Source organism: Amblyomma maculatum, chromosome 3 (genome assembly GCF_055883805.1).
Source record: "Amblyomma maculatum isolate TAMU_Amacu chromosome 3, ASM5588380v1, whole genome shotgun sequence".
NCBI lineage: Eukaryota > Metazoa > Arthropoda > Arachnida > Ixodida > Ixodidae > Amblyomma > Amblyomma maculatum.
In genome coordinates, this window is record NC_139346.1 from 152,552,846 (window position 1) to 152,562,722 (window position 9,877).

A 9,877-nucleotide genomic window follows, 5' to 3' on the forward strand; every position below is an offset into this window, starting at 1 on the left:
GAATGAAGCCAAGCTCCAGCATATGCTCAAATCGTAGTTTGGTGACAGCGAGGCGATCCGGGTTGAGGCGACGAGCGCGAGCAAACACGACAGGCCCATCGTCGCATATTATGAGCCACGCTGTGAGCGACCGGTGTTTGAATGGACGCGGAGGTCGGAAGACATCCGCATACTCGGCAAGTACGCTGGGCCAAGGATCGGGAACGGTGCTGTTTGTGGAGGTGAATTACAGACACAAGTCTTTGTCGGGTTTCCACAAATATATGGCAGGATACGCTCAGCCAGGCGGGAACGAAACAGCGCGCCGGCAACATTTAGTTGAGCAGCCACGAAATCTAACCTGCGCGGCTTGGCAGGCGTGCTGGGGCTGTCGTCGTCTTCTGCGGCCGGACCACGATGGCACACGGGTGGATGAATGGATGGATAAATAGGTGGGTAGATGGCTCGATGGACGGACGGCCAATGAGACGGGGTGGGTAATAGTAGTCACCATGCTTAACCTTTCTTTTTATGCTTTTTAACTTAAACTATTCAACTTTAATGACTAAAATTTTAGACCCAGTATATTTTTAGATACCCTTGCGTAATTTCGATTTAGCCCGCTTGCGTCCCTGGCCTGCTATTTAGCCAAAAAACTTCAAAACACCTCTTGCTAACCTCTCCCGCCGATTGATTCACGTTTCTTTTGTTATCTCTAGACACCATGGCCTCGGCCAGAGGACTGTATCCCCATAGACATCTGGATGGATCGATACTTCCACACTCCAGTATAAGACGTTCAACTGTTTTGGGGCATCTACCGCACTTAGCAGGTGCGGGTTCGACAACGCCGCATAGCACCTCTAGGCGTCGCGCCGTTGTCGGGCTTAGTTTTCCCTGACAACGGGAGAGGATTTCTCGTCTAAAGCTGCGAAGTGAGGAATCGTACCGGTGAGGTCATGGCGAGCGAAGTTCACGACGAAGAGGCCGCTCGGGAGGTGGGGAATGTCGCAAGTACTCCTCAATCTCCTTGGGCTGCTCGCCGTATCGAGGGCGAGGAGCATCCCGCTGGAAGCCACGAGGACTGAGCTCGCGGTAAGGGCAGCGACGAAAGACGTGCATGGCCGGCTTCTCCGTATTGGAAGCACAGCGGGCGTTGGACGGTACTACTCCATACGCCGGTCTTGCTTTCTCTGTGCTGCTGCGGGCGATGGTCGTATGTAGACGTAGCTAGGTTGCTGTACAAACTGTGCAAGAGAGTAGTGGCGGTGGCTGCTGCGGCAGCGAGCGACGAACGACGGACGCGTGTGTCTCGGCGGGCTGTTCACGAAAAAAGACAACGGAACTATGGATATGGCACGTTGCACTTCTTGCGAGTTGCGGGGAAAGCCTCATGAAGTTGTGTCGTTGGCAGGTGCGGGAGCAACATCATCATCATCAGCCTGATTATACCCACTGCAGGGCGAAGGCCTCTCCCATATTTCTCCACTTAACCCGGTTCTGTGCTAGCCGCATCCACTTGACCCCTGCGAACTTCTTAATTTCATCCGTCCACCTAACTTTCTGCCGCCCCCTGCTACGCTTTCCTTCCCTTGGAATCCAGTTTGTTACCCTCAGTGACCATCGGTTATCCTCTCTTCGCACTACATGTCCTGCCCATGTCCATTTCTTCTTCTTATGTCTACTTAGGACAGGTAGTAACCGCAGATCCGGACCATGAAAAGGAAATAACAAGAAGAATAAGATTGGGATGGAGCGCATTTGGCAAGCACTCGCAGATTATGACTAGCAGCTTACCGGTATCGCTCAAGAGGAAAGTATACAACAGTTGCATCTTGCCTGTACTCGCCTATGGGGCTGAAACGTGGAGGCTAACCAAGAGAGTTCTACTTAAGTTGAGGACAACCCAGAGGGCTACGGAACGAAAAATGGTAGGGGTAACATTAAGAGATAGAAAGCGTGCAGAGTGGGTCAGAGAAATAACAGGTGGTAGCTGGAAACTGGAATCGTAAGACACTGATTGGTCGCAGGGTTTTCTGACGCCACGCGACCATATGGCATGGCCACTTTGGCAAGAGCAACAAACTCAGGCTATTCCTTTCAGATGGTAGGTGGAGTGAAATCGAACTCACCAGAACGCTTGTATACAGAATCACACATGATACCGCTATGCCATGCAGGCATGTTCATAGGCTTGGTTAAATGGGGTTATATATCTGTTGGGTGGTAGCTTATGTCTGTATGCTAAAGAAAATGTAAGATGTAGCAGAGGCACAAAATGAAAAGATTAGTGGTTAAGAGCTTGAAGTCATGTTCAGTTTTCATCCTTTTCACATTACATTTGAAACTGACGGTGCATACCAAGTTCAATGTACCATTTTTAAAGTAAAGCACTGCACACTGCCACTGTTGTGGCAAATCAGAAATGCTAATTTTTGCCATATGAATACACCAAGCTGATGCATGAGCTGAATTCTTGCTGTCCATTATAAGATTTCCGTACTATAGCCTCTTTCACAAGATTTATTATGACAACGACCAACTCAGACGAAGACTGATCACACACGACGCTGAAATTTCTACAACTGTTGACCATCCCTGCAAAGTTGCCACCAAAACACGATGACATATGCACGTTCACTCCTGCCAAGAACATGCAATGACTGGAACCACCTACCTCCTGACCTGGTAGCTATTAATGGTAACCACAGCTTTCGCATTTCACTTACTAACATACACCGATATATTTTATTGCTCACAATTGCCATTCATTCTGTTTGTACGCCCCGTTTTCATTCTTTAAAAAGTTCTAAAGGGCACTTTGGACCACTAAAGTGCGATGAAGCGAAAGCAATTATAGCACGGTGGATCATAGCCCTGAGTGGAGGGCTCTGGAGTAATTTCGACCACCTGGGGATCTTAAACGTGCGCTGACATCGAACAGCACACGGACTCCTTTTCGGTTTGCCTCTATCGAAATTTGAACTTTGCCAATGAGCATTTTTTGAGACAGCCTTGTCTACCAACAATTTATGAATGCAGCAAGACAAAATATTGAATATGTTATTTACCTATAACTTATAGCTACTCCCTTAAATTAGACTGCTACTTTAGCCAAGACTTTTAAAGGTATACTGAATTAAAAAATTGCCGCCGAGATTTCAAGCGCAGATGGTAGCTATCGCATTGGGAGTGACCAAAACAATCCACTTTTATGAACAGAAATGAGCGGAAAGTAAGTATTTTCATGAATATTTTTCAAATCGCCGCACCTAGCGGGCTCCTGTGACAGCTCTGACAAAACCGGATATCACGTCACAACTACCACCATCGTGGCCGGTCATACCTGTTCATTTTTCCTTTCCCCTGTGGTACTCACAAAGCACAGGAAAGGATGTGCTTTGTTTTTTCTTTTTTTGCTGCTCAAGTTACTGCGCACAATTCATCGTTCCCTCCCAGCGCACAAACAATTGTCCGCAATACGTGCCCTCGTACGCGTTCCGACCTCCCTCGTGTGCAGCATTTCACACTTCGCAGCATTGTGCGCAGCGCGACGCGGGGGAACCGACACACTGCGTGTAGCCGGTCAACCAACTTCAGGTGTGGGGGCGGCGGCGGCGGGATCGCGGGGCCATGACGTTGCTGAGGCTAGTTGTGACGTCACACCCACCGGCTGACAGTCAGAAGCATGCTGCCTCTGACTCGGCGGCCGCTCAGAAAACGTCAAAAATACAGCCATCCACTCAACACTAACCCAAATTATGTCTGTACTAGTGTAATCGTGTCTTAAGAATGCAATTGTGGGTACTTTCTCAATATTCTTGGATATTTGTTCAGTATATTCCTCTCTTAAATCATTTAAAGATTACTCCCGTGCCAATGACGCCTGCATCGTAGAACATATTGAAAGCTGTCTACCTGAATTCGATTACACAGACGTCTGCGTCCTGTGGGATCGATTTAAGTGCATGTGCCACTTCTGCATTAGTACCTTTGTGCCGAGCAAACGAAAGAAAGTTAACAAACAGACACCCTGGATAACATGCGATATCATACACCAGAAGCGCAAAATAAAACGTTTAAAGAAACAACGATCGCAACCTGGCGTGATAAAAAAATTACAGGAGACTCTCGCGCAATCAGTCCGTGTTTCTAAAAATTACTATTTCACGACGTCTTTGCCGAACTTTATAAAGAACGCACTAGAAAAGTTCTGGAATTATATAAGCGGAAAAAAGACTGTTTTGTCTAAGATATCGGTCAACAATTCCATAATTACTGACCAGAGAGCCATTGCGCAGCATTTTAACACCTACTCTCAAAGCGTATTTCCAAAGTCAAGCTCATGTACCCCTTCAGCCACCCAGTTTTACGACGCAGAAGTAAATTTTGTTTCTTACGCTGGTGTATTTTCTATGCTTCTGAACTTGAAAACCAAAAAAACATGTGGCCTCGACAACATTCCAAACATCTTCCTACGGCGATATGCAGAACCATTGGCAAAGTTCTTGTGTGTACTTTTTAAAACATCCTTGCAAACTGGAAAGTTGCCAGATGATTGGAAGACTGCCAGAGTCGTCCCTGTACCCAAGAAAGGTGATCGTTTGCTCTTGGCTAACTACCGCCCTATTTCCCTAATTTCTTAGTGTTGTAAATTAATTGAGCACATTGTTGCCAACCGCATAAATGAATTCTTAAATCTGCACTCTGTCCTACCTAATTTCAGCATGGTTTTCGTAATGGTTACTCGACAGTAACCCAATTAATAGCAATAGTTCACTCGCTTGCATTTGCCCAAGTTGATCTAATATTCCTAGATTTCAGCAAAGCATTTGACAAAGTCCCTCATGACAAATTAATCTTAAAACTTAAAGCAATTGGCCTTCCTGACATGTTGGTTACTTGGTTTTCAGACTATTTAACAAACCGCAAACAGTATGTATCAATTAACGGAGAGGAATCGGACGGTCTTGCAGTCACTTCTGGAGTGCCACAAGGGAGTGTACTCGGGCGTTTATTATTTCTTATTTACATTAATGATATTGTTGAAACAGTTGTTCCTCGCGCGGAGATTCGTTTGTTTGCAGATGACTGGGTGCTGTACCGGGATATTAGATGTTATAATCACCAAATTGATCTTGAGACTTCGCTAACTAACCTCCTTGCATGGTGCCAGAAATGGGGCATGGTCATAAATAAAGAAAAGACCGATTTCCTTCGCGTGACACGTAAAAAAAATATATTTCTTCACAGGTATCACCTTGGGAAATCACCATTACATGAAGTATCCAGTTTTAAATGCCTAGGTGTTACATTAACTAACAACCTGTCCTGGAATTCACGTTACGAATATCTGCTCGTCCGCATTTCGCAAGCTATGTTTTCTGCGAAACAAACTTTCGAAAGCTCCCGCTGCAGTTAAATTACTCGCCTATAATTCATTAATCAGGACTAAGCTCGAGTATGCATGCGTAGTGTGGGATCCTTATACTAAAACCGATGTTAAAAAACTTGAAAGAATTCAAAGAAAAGCCATAAGATTTATTTATTCAAAGTTTTTGCCGTTTGATTCCCCATCTGCGCTAATGAATATTAACAATATCCAACCCCTTGAGGCAAGAAAAAATAATATCCGTCGAGAGTTCCTTTCCCTGCTCATAAATAACAAGTTGGCGCTTGATCCTGCACCCTATGTATCCTTTTTAACTACACGCCCTACACGTCATCAACATCCCAGTGCACTTACTCCATACTTTGCTCGAACTGACACATTTAAATTTTCCTTTTTTCCACATACAATACCAGAGTGGAATCTTCCGGCACAATGATTGACAGCACATAGTCATGCTGCATGTTTCGTTTAATTTTGATTATTTTGTTCATTTTACTTCGTGTTTTTGTGTTTGTAATATCTACTTGTGTATTTATTTGTTCTGCTTCGATCTGTACAATGATCTGCAGTATGAAAAAAAAAAAAAAACATATATCACATGAGGACATTCATAACGCAACATATCAGTACAGAGCACTGCGCTCTGCCGAGTTTGATAGGTAGGAAAAGGATTCCGTCTTATGAGAAGATGTCATTATGGTTTGGTTTGGTTTATGGGGTTTAACGTCCCAAAGCAACTCAGGCTATGAGGGACGCTGTAGTCTTTTGAACCCAGGTGGTCGAAATTTCCAGAACTTATCAGAAGATGGCTCATTAGGTTGCACACCAACAAGGCTTCATGAAATTAAGACCTATCTGAAAGGGCTTTGAGCGCATTGCATCCACATACACAGGCACATGTGGGAATGTCACCGGCACGGTACAGTCTGCGACCTCTGGAAACTGGCTCATGTGCCAGCATTTACATTCGCCAATGCGACTGTATGCCTTTCAACGGCTACCAGCAATTGGCTAGAGCGTCGCCAGGTGGAGGACGGTCGCACTTCGGTAATAGACAAGTAGCGAATAAAGCCATGAACCACCTACGAACTACCTGCGGGAAGAGTATCCATAAGCTGGAAGGCAAGTACGGCCTGTTCCAGTCCCTTGTTAACACTGAATCGGCACTGGCATGGAAACAGCACGCTTGTGTCCGGGAGGTAGAGGGTAAGCAATCACTGAAGGCGCTCGCTGATAAGTCAATACTTTCTCTATACTGGACCTACGAGAAAACCATCGGAACAGGAAATATATGACAATGGCCCTTGCAGTGCACTGCTCTTTGAGGCCTGTGTTTGTGCAATCTGAACATTGGTGTATTGCCGCCGCTTCAATACAACACCAGAGGTAAAGGAAATGTGGTGCCTTGCATGTAGTGATATGGAGGAGACCACCAACCATCTTGCGATGTTGTGCCAGAAACTCCATCTGCAGCTGTCAGATAGCATCACCTTTTCGCATAAGCTCGGGTTCCATGACCCTCAAGTGAGTGACGAAGATGGGAACCACCAGAACAAAAACGATGCAGTCCAATGCACTAACCCTTGACTGGCTCAATGGTAGAACACTGTATCTGATGGCGTGAAGCCGAAGGGTTGTAGCTTAGTGAAGTGTGAACTTATCACTCACCCCACCCCCTTTTTTCTTTTGTATTATTTCTTTTTCAAATTCCCTACAGTGACCCAGACATCAATGGTGCCTGCCCATTACAAAGGGTATGGCCTCATTTATCTGTCTATCTAATGTAGCACAACATTTAGGGCAAAAGTCATTTCTCATTACATTAATACTTGGGTACAACATAGCTGAGTAGGAAGAAAACATATGCTTCTGCTTGTGTTCAACTAAGAATACTCAGTCGAACGTTTCGCACGTATTTGGAATGAAATGTTCAGCACTGATTCTTCAGAACAAAATGGAAGATAAGTTTCACACAACAAAATAAGTTGGGACAAATGATAGTTACCTTTATACAACATATAACAGCTTTTCTGCCATTTCTTCATCCACTTGACGGAATTGCCGTGCTGCTGCATTCCGCTGCTCTTCCAAGCCAGCTGCATTACACATCAAAGCTAGCCAGTAGGCTGCTTCTCTAACACCTTTCTTTAGGTGAACCTTTGTGAACTTATCCAGAGCCAACGTTGCAAGCTTGATTGCTTCACTGGCTGCCTGTTCCCCCTTGCTTGCAAATGTACACTTTGCAAGCAGCAGGTACAACTGTCCAATGTCGGAGAAGCTTCCATGAGATAAAATGAGCGTGACCACTTCATCAAGAAGTGTGCTTGCATGCCCAGGAAGGCCAATCTGGAACTGGACTTCTGCCATGAGCATGAACAGCATGTTCCGAGTGTAGGCCAACTGGTGTGTCTCGGCATGCATGAGGCCCTTGCACAGAACTGGAATTGCTAGCATGGGCTGTGCAGCTTCGATAAAGATCTCTGCCTTCAGGTGATACAGTCGACCTTCAAAATGGGTCAAGCAACTTGAAAAGCCCTTCTCAGCACTGCTGCATTGTTTGAACAAAGCATCAACCAAGTCCAGTGCCACGGTAAAGTGGCCCTGCCAAAGGAGGGACCGTGCACGGCACAAGTCACCCTCGTCGCGGTCTAAAATGCGAATGCTTGAAGCCAGCTTCTCCACCAGTGGCCAGTCTGCCTCGTAAAGAGCAGCATTGAAGTCGGTGATGAGTTGGCACAGCTTGAGTATTTTAAATGAGTCCGAATAAGGAGGGTACAATGACTTAGCAAACCTGAGCACCGCCTTAGCACTCGGCTGGTGACCTTGGCGAGTGAGACCGGTGACCACGTTGCGCAGCGCCAGAGCAGTGACCTCTCCCACGGGATGCACGCCCGATGCGCACAGTGGGTCGCCCCTGAAGGCGTGCAGGAGCCATTGTGATTGCACCTGCGACAGGGAGTGCAGGCCGTAGCAAGCCCAATGCGCTGCCCGCTGCGCTAGAGCCGTGCCAGCCAACTCCGACAGGGTGTGCTGGCAGTTTAGCAGGTCGCTTTTTCCCAGCAACTCGAAAATCAGGCAGGGCGTGCCACCCAAGTCAGCTTCGACGCGCGCCAAGGCCTGTATGCCAAACGAGGCCACACTGTGCAAGCACAGCTCAGACGCACGCGTAACGAGACAGCGTAGCTGCGATGGGTCGCAGCGGTTGCCCTGCAGCCGGCAGAGGAACGCCAGGGCGTGTTGCAGGAACGGAACATCGGAGGCGTCTTGAGCCAGAGTGACCGCTTCGCGCAGAGCGAGCAGGGCTTCGCCGCGATGTTCCATTCTCGAGTGCAGCCGGGCCAGGTTGAACGAGGCGTACCGCAGGTTTCGCGTCGATTCTTCGCCGCCCTTGGTACTTAACTCCGGTACCGCGGGCAGCGTGCGATCAAAGTGGCGTCGTAGGCTGTCGTCGGCACCGCTGTACTCGCGCACGGTGAGGCAGTTGAGGAAGCTCAGGTAGTGCGCCTCTGCGAGGTCCTTGTTCCCAGCGAGCAGATCGTTGATGCGGAGCTGCAACTGCGGCGGTGCCAGCGCAGCCTTCTCGTTGAGCTGCATCAACAACACTTGCTGTGCCACGAACAGGTCGGCCTGGCGCTGCGTCACCGCCGATCGCGCTGTAGCCGCAGGAATAGCCTCAAATCGCCGCATTCCTTCGTCGAAATACGCACAGAAGTCCTTGTGCAGGTTGACAAGCCCGCTGAAGTTAAGTTTATCGAGGGCGAGCAGCATGCGCCGCACGAACAGACCCAGCACGCTACTCTTATGAAGCACAGCATGTCCTTCAGCGACTGGATCGGAAAGCAGACTGTCCAGGTTGGGGGCGTAGTCCATAATGCCTGCGGCGCCGGCATCGCGGATGGTGGATAACTCTCTGGAGAAAAGGTCCAACGTCTTCGGGTGCAGCACGGAACGCAGAGTAACGAGCAGCTCGCTGAATGCTATGTCGGGGCTCTGGAGAAGTTTCAGCGATAGGATGGCAAAGTCTCGGCTCTGCTGACTAGAGTGAGTCCATGGTTCTTCGTTCGGCTCAACGTGCCGACTCGCTTTCACGCGGCAGTATTCCGATATGAGCACAAGCAAAGCTAGCTTGTGTCCAGTGATGGCATCCTTCGGAGGGCTGCTGGGCTGCGCCGCCATCCACAGCCCACCATCTGCGTTCAGTGATGGCATAGCTCACCTTTTCGTCACCGAGCGACACTATCAGAGGTAGAACGATTTCATGTTTTTAAGCATTAACGTCGAACTACCGTCAAGCAGAGAAAATTGTAAACGGCGCCATTTTGCTGGCAATCCGTGAACTAGGCATAGATGGCAGCACTTAAAACTGGAATTACAAAATTGCTCACAAAATTGACTAAATTTAAAATATCGCTTTAATATAATTTAAACTTCTTGTTCATATGTATTGATTTGATTAATTTTAATCTCAAAGATTTGCAATTTATGGTGAGGACTCTTGGAGGCCAT

The 9,877-nt window shown here is 47.5% G+C and overlaps 1 protein-coding gene across 1 annotated transcript; it reads right to left on the reverse strand.

Moving 5' to 3' along the window:
* Positions 1-2,271: 2,271 nt before the first annotated feature.
* On the reverse strand, positions 2,272-9,710 carry ida (anaphase promoting complex subunit 5 ida). Its single transcript, XM_084598249.1, has one exon. It carries the CDS (start codon positions 9,578-9,580, stop codon positions 7,379-7,381), a length of 2,202 nt encoding a protein of 733 aa, XP_084454375.1. The 5' UTR covers positions 9,581-9,710; the 3' UTR covers positions 2,272-7,378.
* Positions 9,711-9,877: the final 167 nt, after the last annotated feature.